Below are 26,235 nucleotides of genomic sequence, written 5' to 3' on the forward strand. Positions count from 1 at the left end.
GCACTCTAGCTCAAAATCCTATCTACACTGCTGCAAGGGAAATATTGAACGAGATACCTGTGGCTAGTAGTTTGATAATTGAAAACGAGGAGGAATGCTCTGAATTTCCTGAGAGAGTATTTTCTTGAATGTGAGTAAAGTAAGTTCAATTACATTCTCAGGTTAACACAATCTTATTTTTCCATGTGAGCCTATTACGAAGCATTATATTTTGATAGTATTCTTTTCTTTTTCAAATTTTGCCGCCCATTAGACTTGCCGCTCTGGGCGGTGGCACGGCTCGACCCTCTCTCGCGCCGGCCCTGTCTCTACTAAAGAAGGCCTAAGAAAAGCTATTCAAGAAGAATGGGACATAATCAGTCCCGAAGCTACAGAACTACGAACTACTACAGGTGAAATCAATGCCACGAAGACTACAGACAATCATTAACGCACAGGGTAATCCCACAAAATATCAAATAACGTAATATACTTTATAAGCACTAATTCAAGCATAAGTGTACGGTGACATTTTGCGTTTACAAAAAAGGAATTCTCTCTTTTCTTCTGAACAAAACAGTGATTGTGTTTGTTTGGCCTTTCTCTTGTATATAGAAATAAAATGTATGAATGTGTAGTCTTAATTCTGGTTTTATATATATATATTTTCCACCTCCCGTTCTGATGCTAGCTGTTTTCAATATAAAGTATGCACGGTGTACGAACACTTTCTGCGCTCACTGTAGGTATGTTGACAATAAGCGAATGTTATTAGAATATTTGTTGAGATTTCTTTTCCTCCACTGCCTTTCGCCTGGTTAAAAAGTAGTTTGCAGTGCTTTGGAGCAGCTGCAGGTGGGAACGCGATAATGTTTGAGACATACCGGCGACTTTTTTGTGTCTGAAAATAAGACCTTCCTTATAAAACAGTAAATAACTGCAGCAGCAATTGTCTACGTAAGTGATAAAGACATACCCAACTACAAGAAACTAATACAGTATATATATTCATTATTGTGTTTCTCTTTTAACAGCTACTAGCTAGAAATGGCCAATTCCAGAATTTTTACTTTCCGGAATCCGGAAAGTAAAATCGGAAAAATTCCGGATTTCGGAAAAATTCCGATTTTTTTCTAAATTCCGGATTTTTTCCGAATGTCGGAATTTTTCCGAAATCCGGAATTTTTCCGAATTCCGGATTTTTTCTGAATTCCGGATTTTTTCCGAAATCCGGAATTTTTCCGAATTCCGGAATTTTTCTGGATTCCGGAATTTTTCCGAATTCCGGATTTTTTCCGAAATCCGGAATTTTTCCAAAATCCGGAATTTTTCTGGATTCCGGAATTTTTCCGAAATCCGGAATTTTTCCGAATTCCGGATTTTTTCCGAAATCCGGAATTTTTCTGAATTCCGGAATTTTTCCGAAATCCGGAATTTTTCCGAATTCCGGAATTTTTCCGAAATCCGGAATTTTTCCGAATTCCGGAAAGTAAATTTTCCGATTCCGGAAAACAAATTTTCCGGAATCCGGATTCCGGAAAATTTTGGCCATCCCTAGTGCAAACGAACAAATTAACAGCGCTAAACTAATTCTACATTAATATTAACGTTTAATGAAAATAATAATAATAATAATAAATGTGGTGGTGGTGGTGTCCGAAGATGCGATACATATACCGGGTGATTCAATAAGAACGTACCAGGCCTATATCGCAGCTAATACTGCACGTAGAGCCTTCAAACAAAAAATTGCATTACCAAATCGTATGTGTAGATTGCAATAAAAATAGTAGCGAGAACAGTGGCGTTTCGTGAATACCTCCAACGGGGGGTAACTTCAAAATTTGCAATGGAAAGTGGTATATCTGTTGGAATCGTTCGAAAGGACATTAAATGTCATGAAACTTTTAGAGGACAAACTTTGTCATATCCTTCTCATTTAGCCGCTAGAGGCGTTGTTGCACACTTGTATCTGACTACCCGTAGCAGGCCTTTATCTCAGCTAATAATGTACATAGAGCCGTCAAACAAACAATTGAACTACTAAATCGTATGTGTAGAATGCAATAAAAATGGTAGCGACACCAGTGGCGTATTGGCGTATCGTGAATATTTCCAACGGGGGTCATCTGCAAAATTTGACATGGAAACAGGGGTTGGTTGTGCCTCCATTGAAACAAGCGCACAATGGGAGAAACGTCGAGAGGAAACACCTTGGCATATTTCTTCCTCGTTGGCAGCAACACGGTTACATTACTTGGTGAAAGTCAGATGGTGCGAATGCTAGAATGAAGCTTGAATGAAGGCTAGAACGGTGTAATTTGGAAAGCCTATATTTCTTGTAGAAACTCTAGAATCTGCTTTCTCTGTACCCACCTCACCACCATAACTTCATATGAGTGATTTCACCTGTTGAGAAAGGTCACAGCAAAAGTGACTGAAATTATTCAGGAAAACTCTTAAAGACGCAATAAAAAAGGTGAATCACATATTACAACTTTTTAAGTTGTATTCAAAATGCCTTAAATACTTTCTTTAAATAAAAATTTCTTGTGTCTTTAAATCATCTACCGGAGACATCCTGATACAGAGTAAAATAATAATGATAATGCATTAAAAGTAAATTGTTAGCAGGTTAGATCCCTTGTCAAAAGTATGAATTCTTTAATTAAAAATGGCTTTAAAATCAAGATCAAATAAAAATGGACAATGTTTATGCATGTTTCTCGCAGTTTTTAAGAACCCCTTGCGTGTATGCAACCGCATTATGTCGTGGTTATGCGGGCTTCATAACAGCAGGGCTAAACACCGAGGAATGGAGTAAAAATCTTTCTCTCTCTTTTTTTTTTTTTATTTTTTTTAAATCGGTGTTCTAATTAAGAGTTGCCAATGATGGATGATTACAGATAGTATTGTCTAAAACCATTTGAATAAATGATTTATCAATGAATTTCCTTATGTTATAATATTAATAATAATATAATTGTCCCTCAACAACTATCTCAAGATCCTCTCGTTAAGATAATATGTACTAAGAACTGTTAAAGTGGAAAGATTAAAGATTTAAGGAAGTGTGGTAGATTTACACTAAAGTAATAGTATAGCATTTCGAAAGGTGATGTGTAAGGGGTGATCAATTGAAATCCGTTTGGCAACTCTGGTAGGAACAGTTGATGACATAAAATTGTACTGTTGTAGTGGCATGTACTGGCATGTATACTTGTGGCATCAGTGTAGTAATCATTGTGAAACGTTTCCTGCCTAAGGAATAAGGTTTGAACCATGGTACTCACCATCCCAAATCTGTAGAAGTCGGATCACTGAGCAGCCATCTAGTTTCTAGGCACAGAGGGATGTCAACCGATTTGAGGTATTCACAGGATGAAGGACGTTCACGGAGATACATATGATCGAAGATGACGGTTGTAGATTGGTACGAATGTTTCTCACAAGTCGAACAACAACAAGAGATTTTTCCCATCTCGGCCGGATGCATGTTACTGCCACAGATGACAACCGTACTGCGGTGGATGAGTATGTTCGCTACAATAGACGTGTGAGTATTTGAACGATAGCCACGGAACCGAATATGAGCGATTGAAACAGCAAAAACAATAGTTAATGACCAGGGGTACCACAAAGTGTGTGCACAGCGGGTGCCACGGATGCTTACGGGGACATAAAAGGAAGAGCGTATGAGTGCATCTTTCCAACATCTGATGCGTTACTACAGAGAGGGGAATGACTTTCTTTTGGGAATTGTGGCAGTGGATGAATCAGAGTGCCACCACTTTGAACCGAGCTCCAAATCCTTCAGTACGCTGTAGAAGCACTCGTCGTCACCATGCCAAGTCCCAGATGTCAACTCCGAAAGACATAGAGTCTATGTTTTTTGACTGCAGATGACTATTACTGCTCGATTTCAAGCTACCAAGAGTCCATTTAACGCAAACGACCTGGAATGGTAACGTCAGATGTTATCGTGTTACACCGCCTTTATGTTCCCAGACAGGTACAGAATTTGATCTGACGATTCAACGGGAATGTTGCGTCATCCACCATACAGCACGGACCTGTTATCGTGCAATTTTCACGTCTTCAGTTTATACAAGGTCGTCGATTCAACAATGATGCTACGATTGAAGATGCAGTCAGTAAGTGGTTCGCCCAACAGCTGACTGACTGGTTTTTACTGGGACGAAATTCGTCAGCTACTGGTAGCGGGACAAGTACCTGAACGCCCACGAGAACATCTGATCTGCCAATTTACACAGTCCTTATGTATGCATGTTTCTCCTGTACACGTTTTGTACCAATACCAATTGATAGTGGATAGATATATGGACTCCTGAAGGTTTTCATTTGACCCTTACATCACCCTTATAGAATGGACTGTTGCAATGCATGATACAAGCCCAAGAACGTACAGTTTGTCTACTGGGTGTAGTACGACATTAAAGTGTACGCCAACGAACAAGACGATTCGGATTATCAGAAAGCAAAAATCCAAAATGTCACTATTGTATTGTCGGATAAAGCTCACTAGAGTGCAACTAAAGGATTCATCAAACGGGGAATGTAAAGATGTTAATACAGCTATAATTAGTGTATAATTTTGAATGTGAATAACACTGCATGAATTTATATTGAAAAGACCTAGGATAAAGTAAAATCGCTCAAACTGTCCTTAGGCGGCTTCAAAGGAAGCGGAACACCATTGAAGAAAACCACATGTTTCTTTGTTACATTGTAGGGATAATTCAAGAAGTCCTTCCAGTTGAGGGTGGCCTTTCAGTTGACCAGCTGAAAAAGAAAGCGATGTTGCAATTTTCACTGTCTTGCTTACTGATTCTTCAGTAGTCTTCGCAGAAAGACAGTTTTATCTAGTTTTTTCGTTACTTTTGTTTTCGTTGCATCCTCTTCCTTCCGTTTCCCTTAGCTTGATGGGCATAGTTATGGGACGTTAAACTGAAATTTCATTTAATTTGAATTCAATTTTAATATGTTGTAATGAAAAAAAGAAATCAATCATTTCATGAGATGTGCTTATTTTACTTCTAAATATAGCATATTGTTAATATTGTGTAGCTTCCATAACGATAACGCTTGTAAGAAACAAACATGTTAAGTGGTTCGCCCCCTTTCCTTCCCCCGCACGTAAGGTATCAGTGCTACAAAAGCCCGACGAAAAAAAAATACACATCTTTCTTTGCCACCCCCAGAAATCCGTCCTTGCCCGCCCCTGTCCATACTATTATATTGAATTCTGATTATTATTGTGTTAGTGGCATAATTATTATTATTATTATTATTATTATTATTATTATTATTATTATTAAAGTTTAGCGATGACAACAACGTATCATCTCGACCCCAAACACTTGACGTTTATGGCTTATTTGGGGTATTATTTATGAGGGCGGTTAGGGTAAATTTTCTGCTTGAGTACAAAGGAAGCCGGTTGGGGGCCAATACAACGTCTCGACTATACATTTCGAAAGTTTGCCGAAGTGAATCGCTGAAACAATTACGGAGTTCGTTAAAAAAAAAAATGTTTACGAGTAATTTAAACAACAAAACATATTTGGATCTTTTTATTGTTAACATATGCCGAGCTAAAAATCGTGCATTCTGTGTATGTGGAACGCTCCAAGCCAAATTAAAAATTATATCGTTATATTATTAACGATTATAGTACAAGTTGAGCAACTACAAACTCTTGATTGTTCCTTTTCGATAATACATTGTCTATTGTCTCCGCAAGAAAATATTGTGGTGGAATCAATAATTTATAAAGTATAAATCGCAAACCACAATTTCAGTGAGTATTCACATACGATTTATTTCAAGTTGTTTTGGTTTATTTGTTTTTCTTAATTCATTCAACACTGAAGAATAATAGAATGTTATTTTGTTGTTATGCTTATTGTATAACAGTTTGTAAAAATTGTATATACACATCACTTTAGACACAATGTTTAATACTTCCTACTATCTAGTGCTGATACACATGAATCTTTCACTCTACCAGACAATTTATAGCTAACATCAAGCTTTTTGATTTGGACATCAAGAACCGTAAATTTTCGTGTTTACGACCAGGAAGAATATCCGTCCTTCCACAAAACTAAGGAACTCGAAACTGTAGTGTGAGTTTCAGGTGTGACCAGCTAGAAACCGTATTAGACAAGCTGAGTCTTACTGACAGTAGACCAGTACACTAAATTCACCCAAATCCACGGAGGAACCAAGTCCAAATCCCAACAGAAGGAAGGCACCAGTTTATCAATAGGAAAGTTAGCTATGACATTCACTTAACAGATACACCATTACACGCAACATTTTACTTAAAGACATTAAATTCAAGTACCATACAGGAACTAGATTGTTTTATTTATTTAGCAGTTGAAATAAGAAGATACACTACCAGCGGGTAGTTGGTAGAAAAAGCAATTTTGAAAGATGTGACCTCTCGACATAGTATAAACTATCTAATTTACAAAATAGCATCCTTTAAGCATTTGCAGCAATATTTTTAACTGACAAAATTCACAAGTGAAACTAGGTTAACACCATATTCCTATTTATAAATTTAACTAACACTGCTAGGTGCAAAAGAAAGCAAAAAAGAAAATTTTACTCTGAAATTTCGTGTTTTTATACAAAATACTAAGTTTCTCGAACCAGCTCGTAGGAAGGTAAGAACAAAAAGCTGTTTTAGAAAAAATAATCTTGAAAAATCACAATACATACGGACAGGGGCGGATCCAGGACCGACTTCTGGGATGGGGGGGGGGGTTGTCATACTGCTACTTTTAAAGGCTCCCAACTTTGGGATGGGTTTTATTTATATATATAAAATAAGAAAGTTTCCTCTTCTGGGGGGAAGATCGCCCCCTCCCCTTGGATCCGTCCCTGCATACGGAATTAAAACAACAGCAAAAGGCAACTTTGTTTTATAACCAGGTTTCACCTGTTAAAACTATTTTGCCAGTAAAATAACTTAAAGTGTTAAGTATTGTTAGATACGTACTGTACTGTCGGTTTTATTTTCATTTTTGACTAAAATTACTACAACTTAATCATAATTAAAGACTCGCTGTAGAAAACAATGTAAGTACCAGAAACAAAAGTTACTGTAACAGTAGAGACAAAAGATAGTAAATTGTGCCCAAGTGTCACAATATATTGCTTAGAAATACAACCTAGCATATAACGAAGCATGAAAATCTAACTAAGGCATAAACGTATTAAAACATAAAATAAATGACACAGTTTCAAGGCGGCACTTACATTGTTTTCTACAGAGAGTCTTCAATTGTGTAACAAGGTTTACACAAATTACTTTAATTAGTGTTTAATGTTGGGTCATTAGTTCTGGTTCTAATATAATACATATCATTTAACTTTTAAAATCTAACCTCTTTTGTCACTTCATTTAATTTCTACGAATCGTATCGAAAGCTTGGTGGTTCGTATATATAAAACGGAACTTCCAGACAAATAGTGGATCATCATCTGTTTCGCACATAGCAGAATGAATTTTAAAGAGAAATACATCTAAACTTCAGAAATGCTTACTGAAATAAATGTTTGGTCTTGTTACCTGGAAATATGCTGTTTGGTATCTTCAGGACTCTTCTCTTCCGCCAGACGCCGAATATGAAATGCTACTTCCTTTCTACGGTCAGACAATTTCTGTCGAGTTTCATCAACCGTTTCCAATTCAGGCGCATAACAAACGTGGAGTATTCCTCCAAAAAATGACCTTTCATCTAAATGTAATTTTGCGTACCTATTAAAAAGAGAAAACCAAGCAATATTAAAGGAAATGAAGATATTGATAGTTTAATGTGAAATCTTAATTAATATATGGAACAAATTCTAGTGTAAATGTATGGAATTAAGTTCAGCATTTCCAATTAATACTTAGCAACTAGCTAATATCGTTACCAGCTGCATTATATTTCTTGTTACAAAAACTTTATTTCCTGGTTACGATGTATAAAGTATAAATATATTTCAAAATCGCAGAATTTAGCACTAGCTATCCCATTTATATCTTACAATCGGCAACAGCTTCTTTCAACTTACTTACTACTCAGCAAGTTCCCAGAACGTTTTCAGCTATCTTAATTTATGGCATCAGAGCGCTGAACTGAGGTAGTATATAGACAAGAAAAGGAAATAATAATCCTTCTCTCTTTTACAGAGCACGGGACAATAGAGTGAGAACCGTGGATGGCACAGATAAAAACTATCGAAGAGACTACAAATGCATTTAAATATGCACGGATTTGATATTCCGTGCAGGTTGAAACGTATTACGTCTTTTTGCATCGAAAATAGATCACAACGAGACATTGTGCCTATTTTGAATTCTCTCTGCACGCAATCTTTATGTATTGTATCATAATTCTGTATTTGTAACTAAAATAAAAACACAAGAGGCTCCCTATTTTTGCATCTTTCTCAAACTGCTAAGTTATTATTCTTCCTTTTCCTGCTTCCTAAAAGCAATTTCAGCCATGATTATTGCAGTATAACTGTTCACTTCCTCGTTTTCAATTCTTACAACTTTATGTTGAGGTAGACAAAGGAACAGAAATAAACACAGAACTCCTGAACAAGGACTACGAGAGACAATTTTCATGTTGGAGAATCAAGAAGGCAACACGAGGTTAATTCTGGAGGAAGCACGAGATTCGAGAAACTTAATACTTTGTTTTTAAAACGTGAAACTTTAGAGTAAATTTTTCTTTTTTGCTTTCTTTCGTATCTAGTATTGTCAATTATCTTAATCTAGTTTCACTTGTGAATTTGTACGATCGGGTAAAAACTTTACTGCAAATGCTTGAAGAATGCTATTTTGGAAACTAGGTAGTTTCTACTATATCGAGAGATCACATCCTTTAGGATTGTGTTTTCTACCAACTATCCACTGCTAGTGTACCTTCTTATTTCAACTGCTAAATAAATGAACATCAAAGACGTGAGGCCAACTATAACATCATACCACTTGTTTGACAGAAGTGTCACACTGCTTAGGAGCCATTACCATGCTGAAGAAACGTAGGTCTTTCATGATTTCGTGAAAGAGGGAGAAATCGACGTCCATACTAGAGGTCCAGATTCAAGTACCTGTCAACTGGACATCAGAAACACGTGACGCTATAGACACTGTTGCAAGTTTGTGTTTCACACCTTACCAGCTTATTTAAGAATTCCATAACTCCATCATGACTATTGTACAATAAATCCTTTCCTTTTCCTTTACCTTATTTGTCTCTCTTCCTTATGATCTTTCCCATTAATGAATTTGGCGTGTCTCATTTATTGCTATCCCCAAATTTATTTATAACTGCATAATAATTCGATCTCAGATTAAAATTCTCTTGCAATGCTAAGCAGTATTTCTACATTATCTTACGTTTCCCCCTCAATCTTTTTAGTACTGCTAAATTTCTTTCATCAAATCTGCAGTGCTTTATCTAGTTTGTGCCTTACTCAGTGTGGAAAAGAAAACCATAAATAGTGAATTTACATATAATTTGCTTGTATAATACATTCAAAATACTTTACGCAGAGTTTGATACAATATAATTTACATTTCTATTTGGATCTCATTTAAAAAATTAGTTCTAATGAATGGAATTGGTATCTTTCTTCCTCCTAACATCATCTTCATACAAACATCATCTTCTTTCTTCATAATGCCATATACAAACATGTTAAGGAGACGAATCACGGAATTAATTGGGATAAGACGGAAGTATTGGAGATGGAGAAAAGAATGATAATAAGAAAATGGAAAGAAGCGGATTGGATAAAGAAGGTAGGAAGAGATAAACTGATGAACTGGACAGGGGGCTTACCAATTAATGAATTATGGCAAGGAAGTTTGAATAGCATAGAGGAAAAGAAAATTTAAAAAAAGGCCCTTATAAGAACCAAAAATGAACGAACGTGATTAATTGGAAAGTGAACACGAAGACTTATGGGATTGGCTGAAGGCCTCAGTAAATAAGAAAAATTAATAAATTTAAAAAAATAAATAAAAATAAAAAAGTACAACAATGACTATATATATATGTCTGTTAAAAGAATTTAAACTTTTTCATAACAATATTTATATATATGTCTGTATTTTCATTTATTTTCGATAGTGTCTGAAGAAGGATATGCTAGATATCCGAAACAGTTACAAATTATAATTTAAAATAAAGTGGGTTTTAAGCTTTGGTCAGTGTCTCTTTTGTTAAAACAATCAATCCAAAGCCATGAATAGTCTTACTAAAAAATGGTGTTGTAATATTAGGCCAATATTTTACCAATTATTATTATTGTATATGTACTTCGTTGATTAGATTTTATTATGTTCACGAAAGTTCAAGTAATTGTAGACCTCTCTGATATTCATGTTATGTTTGAGACGCAAGGAAGACGCAGTTGAAATTATATTGAAGTTTATTAGTCTTGTAAAGCCTGTCTATTCCACCTGTGCCCTCGGAAACTATGCGCACTATACTTCGGCCCAACCCCCGCCGCCCTCTGACGGAGGAAACCTTTCCTTTGCTTAGGGAAAAGAAGTGGATGACCTCAGCTGTGTTGGCAATTTGTCATTCAGTCACTTGATCTTGACGAGTGAAGATCATAGGCTACTTAGAGTGGCTAATAAGACAGAGCACAGCGAAGCTCGTGAAATAATTCATTGCGGCAACGGTTCCGCATCTAACAATTGAAAGATGTCGGTCGTAGCAACTTATCCCTCCTCTTTCGAGGGAGGTACGGGAAATCACATACCGACAGCAGAGCCAGCAAGGGCACAGTTGAAATAGAAAGGCTCTATAGCTATAATATTTCTTCAACTGTGTAGAATATTACATTTTAACGCAAAAATATACGTCTTGATAGCCTGTGTGTTCAGTTTAGGTAGCCTCATGGAAATCATGTCACTTTCTTAGGGTAGTGAACGTGTTACTATATTGTAACTATTTTTTCAAGCTACAAAGAATATAAAGGTACAAAGCAAAAAGGTATATATATAAATGTATCAAAAAGTGTTTGTATGAAGTATTGCGTTTTATAAATGTTCTACTTGGATGTCATTGCACAAGTAAACACTATTAATACATAGTTTTTATATTATTGTTTAATTATCGCATTTCGTAGGAGAGGTTCACTTTTCTCTTCTCACCCCCAAAAGAGTAGTTAAAGTTTAATTTTGGGCAATTTATTAGTGAGTTCTCCAAACGATATTTTCGTGTTGATTATCCGCGGTTGCCGTGCCACCCGATTGCGCAAATTATTGTGAGTACACAATATATATACAGCAGGATGTCGATAATCAGGACGTCAAAAATCCGAACGCGGTCCCTAGAAGCTACTGACAGTACACTAATTGAGTATTCTTTGTGTGAACTCAATGTTTCCACAAAAGCTCATTCATATGTTATTATTTGTCAAACATTTTTATTTTCCCTTAGGTCTATAAAAGTTAAGTTTTAAGTGTGAGTTACAAGAACAGTGTAATTTAGTGTACGAGCAGGTTCTTCAGAAACATTAAATATAAATAGTCTTACGTACGGTATTGTCATTACAGTATGTACTGTATAACCACTGTATCGATAAAAGAGCATACTGTGTAGTATATTTAAGCCTAAATGGCATTTTCATGGTCATTTTCGAAAATCCGAACTACCTGTGATCCCAATTAGTTCGGATTTTCGAGGCCCTACTGTATATATATATATATATATATATATATGGGTTATTCCACTCGCAAATATGCATCCCCCCCAAACTCAGAACTCTGGCTACGTCCCTGCTAGTCAAGTGTATTTCATCTAATAATTAACTTTCCTTTATAACTATATATGTAACCACTGTAGTTATGTTTTGACAAATTCATTCATCTATCTTTTTGTTTGTAAGTTAATAGATTTCCATCAGTTTGTTCATCAATAACGAATTCACAAAAAGGAGAAAGAAGAAGTTTGTAATCTATAAATGCTATGACCATCAGCTTTCTTCAGTTAGCTATTTCAGTGCAAAAATGACCTTTCACCTAAATGTAATTTTGCGTACCTATTAAAAGTTGAAAAACACAAAACATTAAAGAAAATACTCAAGATATTAATCTATTGTTTATTTTCCTTTCAATTTTTGGCTGCCCAATTCCACATTAATTTCTATTTTTTTTTTTTCTTTCTTGTTTTCTATATTGACGATTGACGTTATTTCTCCTTTTCTCCACCTCCCAGACACGTTTCATCTTGTAGGGGCAATGCATACCTAGGGGACCTATTGCTCGTTCCATTTCTATTGCTATTTTATCTGTCCGGGAACTTTATCTGGTTCAATCATTTCAATGCTGATCTAGGTTTCTACATATGAAAATGATAGGAAAACGGCCATGAGGAGCACAAGGGAATACATGCATGATGAAATACAAAAGGATATGGAAAGATGGGGAACAACATTAGAAAAAGCTAAGTATATAAAGAATGGTAAAATGAATTAAGTAGTTGAAGAGGTTGCGTACTCGGCACGATGCTGGAATCGGAGTAGGAAAAAAAATAAATCTAGAAAAGGTAAATGAACATGATAATAAAATAATACAATGTTGCATCTGAAAAGTAAAATCAAACTAAACCCAACAGCTCTGAAAAGTCTCAAAACACTGTAAGAATGGCGAAGTCAAATGCAAGAACATTCACACGTGACAATAAATGTAGAAGGTGCGAGAAACTTGTTTTCACCATGCCAGAATCCGTACTAGATAAACAGATAAAAGTAACAGAATTTAAGACTTCTTTAAAAAGAAAGCTATTTGTCTATTTATTTATTACCAATTATTTGAATATACTTGAATACTTTAGGACAAAGTTGTAGTGTACTAATTTGCAATATTATTGATATTGTTTGCAGCCTGAGGTGATAAACTAATTAATGTTCTCATGTTTGGATCACCGACTGACCTTACGAAGGGAATTTTATTCATTCTTAAGAAAGAAAACAATATAAAAGCATGGTTATAACAGTATCAGGGCTCGATCCTTGTATGTCCCTGTTCGGGAAGACATCTTATAACAGTATTGGGTTAATGTCCTGTGGATCCCTGTGAGGGCTTAGGTGTTTTATGACAGTCCGGGATTCGATCCTCTATGTCCCCTTTCTGGGAAGACACTTTACGACACGTCTGAGTGTCCTGGGTTCGACCCTCTATGTCCTGGACGTCTCCTTTAGGTTTTAATAGCAATTCGGAGCCTCTACCAAAGCCGATTATATAAACACTGGACAGCACGGCTCAGAGTTCGGGTCAGAACATTCTGGGAAATTGACATAAAGACTGATTCTAATCGTATTCCTAATGCCAATATAATTTAATAATGCGAAACTTATTACATTGTATAGGTATTTAACTATTGATGGTGGAAAGAAAAAGTAGATTAAATTTTTTTAAACTATAAAACATAAATTTAAATCATGGTAATTATTTTGTAAAAGGATATATACGAATTTTACGTTTTCACTTTAATTAACAACACTGAAACTACACTAACACAAATTATATTTCACTTTGGCATTTTGATTTAAATAATTGAATATGATAATGCAATTTTACACTCAGCAAAATTATCTTCATTACGATCGCGGAAGACGCGGGAATCGCGAGCTACCGGTTGAACTTCACTACATTGTACGTTTTTTATTATTATTATTTCACACTTTCACTTCTCGCTCACTTTGATGCGGAAGAAAGATGATTTCTGGCAATTTCAGGGAGATGCACTTAAAGTTAGAAGGTTGTATATCCTTGCTTTCCATTTTATCTTCTTTCGGGCAGTCTTGAAAATTGACATGAAAGAAACGTTTCGAAGGCTCCGTCTTGAACGACTTGTAGTTATTATTAAGTGTCGCACATTGTTTTAAAATATTTTACGATTATTTTAATTTATGTATATTCACATGAACAGCTTATGTACTTGATTATCGTTGCACTGTTGGCACATTAGTGCTAATTGGTCTAAACACTATTACGTACATATTTACATATTGTTGTCAGATTTGTTGCACCAGTCATACTAGCTTGGTTTTTCTCCCCACCGGAGCTTCCTGATGGAGATGCAACGTAACCAACTGATATCAGAGCTAAAAATAACTATGACAGCCTATAGACAGAAATTTTTCGACAGGAAATTCGCTCTCTGCATTAAATTCTAGCATCTTATTTTGAGAAGCGAGGGAGTCTAGACTCCGGAGGAGTCATACACACACATGCACATATTCGTTTATTGGCGACGAGAAAATTCTTAGAGTTGCTCTTATACGAGGTTCACATAAAAAGTTAAAATTTTCTTAATTAATAATCGAAGAAATGAACCGTACACTTAAAGAATGAGTCAGAAAAAACTTGGCCGCTTTCCTCCCGCCATATTTTCTAGTATATAAGATGAACATTGGCAGCACTGTGCATAAGCAAGGACAGACTGCCGATCTTACTCACGAATAGATTGTCAGTTGTGAAGTGCGCGTGGTGTGGTAAAGAACGATGAGTCAGTTAGAAAAACGAAAACTATTTGTGAACAAATACCTCAAAAATCCAGGTATGTCCTTAAATAAATTAAGCAAACTCGTAAAGTACCCTCGGTCTACTGTGCAAAATGTAATTAAAAAGTACACACACGATTTAACTGTTGGAAGAAAACCTGGCTCAGGTAGAAAACCGGGGACTAGCCAACCGAAGCTAGAGAAAAGGGTTCTGCATTGCTGCGTCAGAATCCGAATTTATCGGAAAGAGCAGTTACTGGTGTGGTAGAAGCGTCCCAATCTACAGTTCACAGAATTAAAGCAAGGAAAGGTTTACGATCTTTCAAAGTACAAAAGGTAGCTAACCGAGACGAAAAGCAACAACTGACGGCAAAATCCAGAGTAAGAAAACTCTATGATCAGTACCTTACTCAATATGAATGTTGCATTATGGACATCCAAACCTATTGTTTCGCTGATTTCAGTCAAATTCCCGGAAAGGAATACTACGTGGCACTGAAGAGGGGAGATGTGCAGGATAAATTTAAACAACGGAAGGCACCCAAATATCCCAAAAAATATTTGATTTGGCAAGCTATTTGTTCATGCTGTAAAAAAAGCAAGGCGTTCATCACAACAGGGACAATTAACGGCGAAATTTATACGAAGGAGTGTTTACAAAAACGCTTGTATCCATTTGTGATGTCACACAGTAACTCTGTTTTCTTTTGGCCAGATCTTGCTACCTCTCACTACTCTAAAGCAGCCACTGATTGTTATAAAGAAAAGAGTATCGTCGAAGTTCGAAGAGAGGCAAATCCACCAAATTGCCCTGAACTTAAGCCAATATTGAAAAATATTGGGCCCACATTAAAAGAACATTGAAAACATCAAAAGGGAAGGCGGCTGGCTTGAAAACTTTTCTTCGCAAGTGGACTGCAGCTGCCAATCAAATAACAGAAGAAGATGTGCGAACTCTTATGAAGCGGATTAAAAGTAATGTACGACCATTTTTCCATAATTAGTTCTTTATGATATCTTTTGCGTGTTTAATATTTTTTACTTTATAGTCAACTAAAGTATTAAAACGACCTTTCTTCTTTTCATTTCTTTACCTACTTTTTTGGTCAAAGTTACTGGCCAAGTTTTTTCTGACTCATTCTTTACATAGTTATTTGATAGTAGAGTGCTTGTATGCAAGTTCGTCGTGGATTCCCCCAAGTAAAAATAACCTTTACTGAGTTCAACACAAGGATGCACAAACTGAAGATTATAATGATATTCATGAGCATTCTGAGAATTTATCAGTGCTATTATCCAACTACTTTACACATTAGCAATATTATTTCACCATAATATCTTCGCGCTTACTGCCGTTTTCTTTAGAAATGGATCATACTCGTAAATTGTTTATATTAGTCCATGTGAACATTTACAGATCGATTGAAGTGTTTTGAACACATGAGTTAACATTTAAACCAATAAATAAACAGATACAAAATACAGTAATGATAACAAACTAGTTGCAATTCTCTTGTTACTGAATAAAATAAAATGAAATTTGCACTTTTACATTCCACGAATGTGCACTGTAGGTAACGGAAGACGGATGATTAATGAGAGTGAATGATTATAAAGACTTGGTGGAATGGCCAGGTAGAAGGAAACATCAGAAGCGCAAGAAAAGCCACAGACACGATGTTCTCTACCACAAATTTATATGGCCTGGGTTCGAAGCAGGGAACACTAGAGGTGGGCGTTGGGTCCTTTGATAATGAATGTTTATGATATGATCTGTTCCAGTGAGAGAAGCAATATAAGAGAAATTAATCTACACGGTCGAATTTTAACAAAAGGCCCAACTCTTTAAACGTTTGATTTTATTTTTTTATTTTATTTTATTTATTTATTTCACTTGTAGACCTCGGAACACAAAACGTAACACTTTCTCGATATAATCTTTTGCAAATGTACCACGATATACCAAATATTAATCACTCAGAGCTGACGAAAGAAAGAATATCAATAAACTTATATTCGTATACTTAAAACACTATTTCGTGTAAGGTTATTGAAACGAAAAAGTTTAAGTTTCAAAGTAACAACACATGTAATACATAACGAAATCCTGTCAATATTTCTCTTGTTCAGACTCGAAAAGTCCTGGGCGTCAGGTAGTCAAGGCGATAGGAAATACGAGTCTGGCTCCTAAATAAGTTAAATCCAAATAAAATTATGTAAGTTTATGTGTGAAATTGTATTATTATGGTGTCTAGGTGTGAGAACCGGTGCCTAGGTCAGAAGAAACATTTTTGAGCACCTATCTTTTTTTATGATGGTCTTTCGGCAGCTTAACCATCTATCTGCCTCTATTTGCTACAGCTTTCTTCAGCTTCAAACCACCGCGATGACCACAAAAGCATTTCCTTTGTAGAACTACAGTAGAAAAGTAAAGCACTATATAATACGATCCTTATAGCATTAAGAACCGAATAGTTGTAGCAATGGTGTGGGGTGACCAACTGCTAATAGGTACAGTAAATAGTAGAAAAAATGTAAAAGGATACGAATTTTTTAAAAGGGATTAAGTGGTTTTTTTTTTTTTTTTTTTTTTTTTTTTAACAGAAAGCGATTATTTGTCTGAGATTCACGACAAATTTTCACAATAAAGAAAACCTGTAATATGGTGGCCTAGATATTCTCAAATTTATGTGTTACTTAATTTGAACTACTATAGTACTTAGACTTCTGATGTTTTCGGTGTAATACAATACTAAAGTAATTCTGCTTAAGATCTAAAATATTTGTAATGATAGAACATACAAACGATCTTTAATGTATTTAAAACTAGGAAAATACGCCCTCTTAACACGTTACATTTATATACAGTAAGTATATTACTTATTTTGCCACTTTTCCTTTCACTATTCCACTAAATTTGTTTGTAGTTTACAGTAAGAAACTGCAATATGAAAAGATTCCCTGAAGCTTCCAATGCTACTCACAGAGGGATCTGTGATGTCATGCCAAAACCCCTGTTTTAGTTGCCGTGACGTAAGCAGCTGATTTTTGCATTCTATCTCCGTAACTAAGAAATATTTTCCTGAGATATTTGTTATGTGGTATATTGAAGACTAGTTCTACATGATGATGTCTTTGGTCAAAAAGGAAATATCCATTAGATTCAGAATTAAGGAGCCTAAGAGTGAATGTGGTAAAGTGGATGTCTTTTTCCTTTTTCTTTGCCAGTGATGACCCTAGTACAATCATAATTCGTCAAATTTTGCATTTACTGAGAAAAAAATCATGCACGCTTAAGACAGCCGAAACTTCATCTCATAATCTAGTAATTTCTTACCCAAAACGATGTGGAAAAACTGATGAGCACTGATCTCTAGAACTATTACAATCTTCCAAAATTTTATTTTCACTAATAGTAACTCTTATAATGGTCTAAAGAACAATGAAGCCTGAATTCAGAAAATAGTAACATATCGAATAATTAGAAAGTAGAATGTAAAAATATTACACAGCTCTTTCGAGCTCTGAAACCATTTTATGAGGTCAATATCAATAGTATCAGTTCGACCATAACTTGTTAACTACATAATAAGTATTAACAATAGTGTTGAGAAATTTCAAATTCTTATAAATAAAACAGTGTTCAACGTTATATTTCGTTTACTGTTTACAATCTGCAACAAAGAAGCTGGAATAATACAATAATAATAATAATAATATAGTACTCCCCGTTGGTCTAGTTACTAGCGTATGCGCTTGTTTCGGTGAGAAAGCATGGAAATTTGAATGCAGTATGGTGGTTCGAATCCCACCTCAAATTGTAAATCCATGTGTCACACATCCTTAGTGCTGAAAAAGGACGCTTAACATATTACGTTAAGAGATTATGACTATTAATACCAAGATAATCCTATTAATAATGTAAAAACATATCAACTTGTGAGTAATGTTTAATACGTAAACTTCAAAATATTTAGAGGATTGCGGTGGCTCAATGGTAGAACGCTCACCTTTTGCGTGGGGTCCCTGATTCGATTCCTGCTTGCGTCAAGTAAACTTCGTGTTGGAAAAATAGCGTGGCATGGGGTTTTCCCGTTTCCTCTCACTTTCTTCATTTCATTCATTATTACAATCACCATCTCTCTTACCCCTGATGCTTAATTGTGGGACGTTAAACTAGAAACTTCATTTTCTTTGTCAAACATTTAAGAGTTACAGGTTGCATAAGCATCTAGGTGATAATATTTAGGTATTTTTAATCTTTATTATAAACGAGACCACTTTAGTCCCTCAGTCACGCTACTCTTAGGTCGATAAGCTGCGCTGCCTCCTACCTGATGCCAACATACGTCGCTAGCATGTGTGCAATTAGTAGAGGCCGAGACTTCAGAGAACAAATAATAATAATAATAATAATAATAATAATAATAATAATAATAATAATAATAATAATAATAATAATAATAATAATAATAATAATAATGAATCAAAAAGTAACTATTTTTGGTACTTCATTTGCCCTATTAAGCCAAATTTTTAAAAAATGAGAAGATAGGTTCTTTCCTAGTAAGATAGTGAAATCGGCCCTCGATCCAAATTGGGTCGCTATTGACCCAAAAGATTATTCCTGACCTAAAACTACCTCAAAGAAAATTTTGACTCCCTCCCCTTACCGAATTATCGTATTATACATGCTCAAAATTTAATATTTTTCAATTTTGGTGGGGGTGGTCGAAAAATTTTGAAAGTTTCACAGATTGTAGATACTATCTAGATGTAAATGTGCATTTTCTTTCAAAACTATCGATGCATATTTTCTTTATTTTATTTTGCGTGTTGAAAATTTCAAAAAATGTTGAAAAAATTTTGGGGGAACACCGCTGATTTTTTGGTTAAAAAATTTGTTGTACCTTTAGCTACAACATATATTTTTTTCGGGGCCTGAAAGGATGACAACATTGTCAAAAAGAAATAAAACTGAAAATAAACTTGTTTTTCGCACAGTTTTCTCGCCATTTTAAGGCCCTCAAGGTGAGTGCTCCTTCAAACAATCCTTTGCCAAAGTTCGCAATTTTCATTATCTTGCATCCCTTCCGCTTCTATCGTTCTTCAGCTGCTTCGATTGTGTCCATTTCGGAATAGAAACACCAAATATATCTCCATAGCAGTGCTTCCACTTCAACAGACTCTTGCACAACAAAGTTACACAGCTCGCGGTATTGAGTGCTACCGGTAGAGAGCGCCACTGTGTTTGGCCAGTGAAGCAAGCACTGATAGATACGAGGAGCCAACGCGAGATATGTGTAACTTCGTTGTGCCAGAGTCGGTTGCAGTGGAAGCACTGCTACGGAGACATATTTGGTGTTTCTGTTCCAAAACGGACACAATTGAAGCAGAAGGGACCCAAGATAAATGAAAATTGTGAACTTTGGCAAAGGATTGTTTGAAGGGACACTCATCTTGAGGGTCCTAAAATGGTGGGAAAACTGTGCGAAAAACAAGTCTCTTTTCAGTTTTATTTCTTTTTGAGAATATTGCCATCACTTTCAGGCCCCGAAAAAAAATTTATGTTGTACCTAAGGGTATAACATATTTTTTAACCAAAAAATCAGCGACGTGTCCCCACCCCCCAATTTTTGTCTACAGTTTTTTTGAAATTTTCAACACGCAAAAGAATAAAGAAAATACGCATCGATGGTTTCAAAAAAAAAAAAAAAAAAAAAAAAACTGCACATTTACATCCAGATAGTATCTACAATCTGAAACTTTCAAAATTTTTCGACCACTCCCACCAAAATTGAAAAATATTAAATTTTGAGCATGTATGATACGATAATTCGGTAAGCGGAGGGGGGAGGGAGTCAAAATTTTCTTTGAGGTAGTTTTAGGTCAGGAATAATCTTTTGGGTCAATAGCGACCCAATTTGGATCAAGGGCCGATTTCACTATCTTACTAGGAAAGACCCTTTTACTAAATAGTGATTCTGCAGAAACGCCGATGTTAATCGTCAAATTTTCATTTTAACTTATAACCACCATTATGAATCTTATCTTTTATGATACCTTTCACTTCAGAAAATACCAACAGCAGTTGTAGTAGTAGCAGTATCAATAATAATAATAATAATAATAATAATAATAATAATAATAATAATAATAATAATACAAATGCAGCAAAAAATAGCTTACTAGTATATTTCATTTACTAAAGTAAAAAGAAAAAAAAAATAGTATCCATCATCATCAATTGTTATTTTTTCTTTGACTTATAACTCCATCATGAAAGATCTGTATTTAAGAACTGACACTGCTTCCGTACAGTTCCTAACCTTTGTTAGTTCCTAAGTTCAATTATTTGACTTTTTGGATCTAAAGATCCAACATATTTCACTCAAAAATTTTCTTGTAGGCCTTATATCTGGAGAACTACATATAGTGTAGCCAACTCAAACTATCTCTCAACTCATTATGATGTCTTTATTCCGTAAAAAATACAAAAACTCGATTTAGGGGCCGTTCAAAAATTTTGTCGCTTGATCCAAAAACTAATTATTGGGCAAGATTACAATCTTTTAATCTTTTTTTCTTTTTGATCATTCCTAAAATTCTTGTTCCATGTCTTACGAAGATATATTTAAAGAGAAATCTAAAAAAAGCACATTAATTTATACTTGTAAGAAATAATGATTTTAAAAAATATATATATATGAAAACGCTTCTGTTTTATTTCTAAAAATGTCATACAGAGCAGGTCAAAATGATGGACCCGATTTCAGAAATATATTCTGTGAACTCTAATAAGCACATGTTATTAAGAAAGATAACCTTTCAAAGTTTTCTTCAAACATATCACAACTGCTCTATGTGAGCACCTTCCGTAACACAGCACATATGAAGCAGATAAGCTATCTCGTGCCAAACCTTTTGTAGCATGTTGCGGTTAATATCAACAATTCATTTCATGCTCGCTGCTGACTCCTAGCGGTAGAAAGTGGAAACTAAACTTCGAAAGTTAACATTTCGAAGAGCATCAATAACATATTAACAAAAAATTGGCTACTTATCAATGAATCCTCCCTTGAAAAATTTAAAGATTTTGACGTTTCGGAACTCTCAGCTGGTTCCTTCCTCAGTGGCAAGGTAAAAAGGATTCCGTTTTAATCCTTTTTACCTTGCCACTGAAGAAGCAACCAACTGAGAGTTCCGAAACGTCAAAATCTTTAAATTTTTCAAGGGAGGCTTCATTGGTAAGTAGCCAATTTTTTGTTAATTTTAAATATCCCCCCATGCGCCCATGTAATTATAATTATAATCAATAACATATGTTTATTAGGTTTCACACAATACATTTCTGAAATCGGGTCTATCATTTTGAGTTCTCCTACATTATTTTGTAATTAAGATCTTAACTATACTATTCGTATATATTTCTACTAGAAACCATATGGAAAAATTGGACACTGTAGAACTGGAGTGGAGAAATAAATTAAGAATTAGATTAACATGTACACAACAACGAAGTAATGATGGTTTCACTACATAAATATTCCCTGAACAGGCTAGGTAATGTTCCTCCGACATAATGGCACCCTCGTTCCTTATGATGTGAAGAGTCGTCAAAATTCTTTACTTAATTGCATACTAATATTGGCATCTGTTTAATAGATTAAAGAAAAAATAAAATGCAAGTCTGAGGAGTAAATGCTACAAGAGCTGCATACAAACTTAAGTTCAAAAAATTAGGTCTTCTTGTCTTCCAGCTATAGTAGCCACACTATCACACATATTGACAGCGAGAAGGTAAAAGAAACACTGATATGAGATGCTCTATAAGAACGCCTACAATACGTTATAAAGTTCGATACCAATAAATGAAACAGGCTAACACAAATACAACTACTAAAACGTGCTCCTTCTTAAGCAAACACAAGTGGCTCCTGGTTCGATTCCCGGTAGTGGAGGGTACTTGATTCGGTCCCGCTTCACAAAGTCTCGGTGCTGAGAGGAATGAAACTCAATCAAACGATAAGCAGTAAAACATTCAGTAGTTCCGACCGCAGCTTTCTCTGGGTTTTTGAAACCAGAGGTCGGTACCTTTTAATTCAAATAACTCTTCAATCACCGCAAGATGCTGGATCAACACTGAAAATTTTCTAATTTTACCGGGAATCGTACAAGAGATTACATGCACCAAAGGTACGCGCGGTAACTATTCGACAACACGGGAAAACAAGTGCTGCCAATAATTGTATGGGAAGAAATGCAAAGTATTGTAGTATACCCTCCAATTGAAAGGAATCATAGAAATTACCTGGCTGTCCGTACTTTTGCATAATGAGCATGGAACGCTTCTGTAAATGGCTCCTCTGAATAGTTTGGAATAGGTAGTAAGGCCAATAGGTTCCCGTACCTTTTACACAGTTTCCGAAGTTCGTTCGTCAGATTCAAAGCAGGTACTCCACAAATTAGAAGATGCTGAGATTCGTTATTTACAGTATAAACCTACAAAATTAATTTGAACACATGTTCAGAATTGCATAAGTAACATATTACATATATAATAACATGCCACGTTAAGTTCTATTAAGTCAATGAATACTTACAGATACAATGAAAAACATTCAATTCTTGTTATGTTCCAGCATTGAGGAAGGACTACTAAGAAAAGTGTCTATTACAATGCTGAAACGTTTAAAAAAAAAAAAAAAAAAAAATCTAGCAACAGTACCTCTCTCAAGTATGGTAACAAAACTTCGGTTGATTGATTTAGTAAGTTTTAATGGAAATATCAAGAACGAGGGCCAAACTTAGGATAACCAATAAAAGTTGTAGCTAGAGCCTGAAAAACACGAATTATCATTTAGGCTGGAGAATGTTAAAAAGTAGATTTACCGGTATTGAGAAATATACTTGATACAAAATTAGACAGAAAAGCAAAACCGAAAAAGTGATTCTATGCGAGGAGTGTATATTGATCCAGAAAATAATTTTTCAGAGGAAAGTGAAAGAAAGTTGAGCTAGTGCACTTGTGGTTCTTGAAATGTGTGGCTGTTTTCGAAAGCCTATTGTGGAGTATTTAAGGAAGCTAGAAGTGCTTGTCTACTGCCTGATGATATTATCTATCAATAAAACTGATTTTGTGACCAGAAAACAGTGAAGACTGCAAAGCTACAAAACTTCAAGCTTTGAAACCACCCTGGGCCTGGTGAAGTGAGAAAATAAGGGAAAAGACAACTTCATCAACTTTAAGGCTTAGTATTCTGTATTCTTGGAAACACTCAGACGTTTACCAGTAACTATTTCTTTTTGACTTTTTTTTTTTTTTTTTTTTTTTTTACAACTTGCTTAATTATACTGTAATTGTACTATACTGAGTACAACTTAGGCGCAGTAAGCAATTATCTTTTACAACTTATACAAATATACATCAATTATATCTTTTAAAAATGTACAACAATAAAATTAGTTATTATACGTCAGCTTTAGCTATGCCCAATACGAATTTCAAATGATGAAAAACACTTTTTTTTTTTTTTTTTTTGTGAGACATTAACCGTATTAATTAACGAGAAAGCAACTATATATTTGTGAGCGTTACTAAAAACGGGCACCTTTAGCATATTAATCACACTTGGTCCTGAAATGGATACTAAAACTTAGGTTATCTCTTTCTGCATTTCTAATAAATTTGCTTGTTTCTGTACTAATTGGAACCTCTTATTCTAAACTGTTAGGGCCCACTAGAGGTAAAGTTTAGCGAAAAACTAATGGCAAAAATATGCGTCTTCAAGCACTTTAAGTGAAGTTACTGTCTCTTTGCATGGAGATATCAAAGTATACAAGTGTATTAGACACCAGTTCAACATCAAATACTAATAAAACTAACTAATGTAAACTTTCCTTTACTCATTTAGCGTTTTACTGTACGTCTGTACCAGGATATTAGGTTAGTTGAATCAGTTTCAAATGTTAGCTTTAACAATTCCCTACTTATCATTTTGCTCATAAGAGAGATTTTGATTAGTTAATTAAAAAAAAAAAAAAAAAAAAAAATACACAAAGAGCGAAAAAGAGCGCGATCGGATAGGGACTCTAACCCGGGATCTTCGGTGTATCGTGCTGATATGTTAAACACTATGCTACTCAGTTCACTTCCTGAACAGCCATTACATTCTCTCACTTGAAGACGGTGTTCATTCACTCAGACCACATGACTTATACCACAACTCCTGTTGAATCCAGTGTCCACTTTCAGAACACCACTGACGGTTGTATTATATATTGTATTGATAAATGGAGAAAACAACCGATTTTTAGCGCACCAATTCCTCTATATGCATGAATTCAATGATACACAAAGAATGACCGATGTATGGGTGTTCAGGAAGCAGGTTAGGTAGCGTAGTGGTTAAAGCATCAAGCAGGGTACCCAGAAGATCACCGGTTCGAGTCCTAGTCCAATTATACCATTTTTCATTCTTTGTGTATTCGCACCTACAAAAAAACAGGCGTATTAAAAATCGATTGTGAGCTCAAGAAAAGGACAAAAATATTTCAAGTTTATATAAACAAAATGTGAAAATAAAGTACAACTGGGCTGAGAATCGAATCCGAGTCTTCAGCTGCTTATTGTACAATTGTGTTACCACTAAGTTACCTAGTCTACTTCCTGAATGGTTAAATATTCTATCACTCTTGAAGTCAGAGAATATGGACTGTTCCACAACCCTAACTGAATAGCGTAGTACTAAACGCATTGGCACGTAAAGTCGGAGACGTATTTCGATTTTCGGTCCAGTCGTGCATTTTTCGCTCTTTGTATATAATAGGAATATTGGTGATATAAAACCGCTTTTACCTCTCCATTTATCATGGACAGTTATGGGCGCGGAAAAGTAGCATAGTGATTAACGTATAAGCTACGTGACTTTGAGACCCGGGTTCGATTCTCAATCCAGTCATGCGATTTTTCACTCTCTGCATATCCTTGAACTAGTTTCTACAGGAATTGATATGACATAACTCAGCTAATATTTCTATTTATTATATAGAATATGTTTTAACATTACTTTTAGCTTTTTTACCATTAGAAATTTGTCATTCATGTTGTGTGTTTACGCTACACGCCCGGTTTGTCACCAATGAGACCTTCATAATATTAAAATAAATATTCTAATTAGAAGCATAATAAACAAAGATCTTTTGAATTACTAGTGAGATGCGCTTTCGCAGCACAAGAAACTACGCCTCTTTAGAAGTGTTTTGCGACACATCACGTTGTCGCATCTTTACAGGTAAGTCATGCATGGTGCAGTTGTGGGAAAACAGCCACCAACCTTTGATGAGCGGTCACTTAAGTTACTATTACACTTAATTCGCCTCAGAACAGAGAGAAGTACTAGGGCCCTTGCGATAGCGCATCCGTAGGGATTAAGAGCGTTAACGAAACTGAGTATTAACGAAGATTTCTTTCTTTCAGTATTTCATAACAGAACTACTTACCATACCGTCGTTTGTGTCTGTGCAATAATATCAATTAGAGTGGACTCTGTAAAGTTAAAACATTTATTTTCAAAACACTTTTCATTGCAAATGTTGCGTGCTTGTATGCAGCTTAAAAATATCCCCGTACACCTATAATTACTATAAATGTGGTGTTCCTTTTTCTTATCCTTTATTATTATTATTATTATTATTATTATT

General features: G+C 35.1%; 1 protein-coding gene across 2 annotated transcripts in view; it reads right to left on the bottom strand.

The window, feature by feature from the left end:
• The window catches only part of LOC145668715 (RNA-binding protein 48), a 46,187-nt gene that overhangs the window by 18,645 nt on the left and 1,307 nt on the right, over positions 1-26,235 (bottom strand). Inside the window, exons 2-3 of one of the 2 annotated variants that reach the window (XM_081736821.1) lie at positions 22,943-23,034; positions 7,586-7,774 (exon numbers count right to left, since the gene is read on the bottom strand). In XM_081736821.1, coding sequence (XP_081592947.1) covers positions 7,586-7,774; positions 22,943-23,034 — 281 coding nt within the window. Of the gene's footprint in view, positions 1-7,585; positions 7,775-22,843; positions 23,035-26,235 lie in introns of both variants that reach the window. The other variant, XM_081736820.1, reaches the window with a different exon arrangement.

Source organism: Thermobia domestica, chromosome 13 (assembly GCF_964235325.1).
Source record: "Thermobia domestica chromosome 13, izTheDome1.hap1.1, whole genome shotgun sequence".
In the NCBI taxonomy this organism is placed as follows: Eukaryota; Metazoa; Arthropoda; class Insecta; order Zygentoma; family Lepismatidae; genus Thermobia; species Thermobia domestica.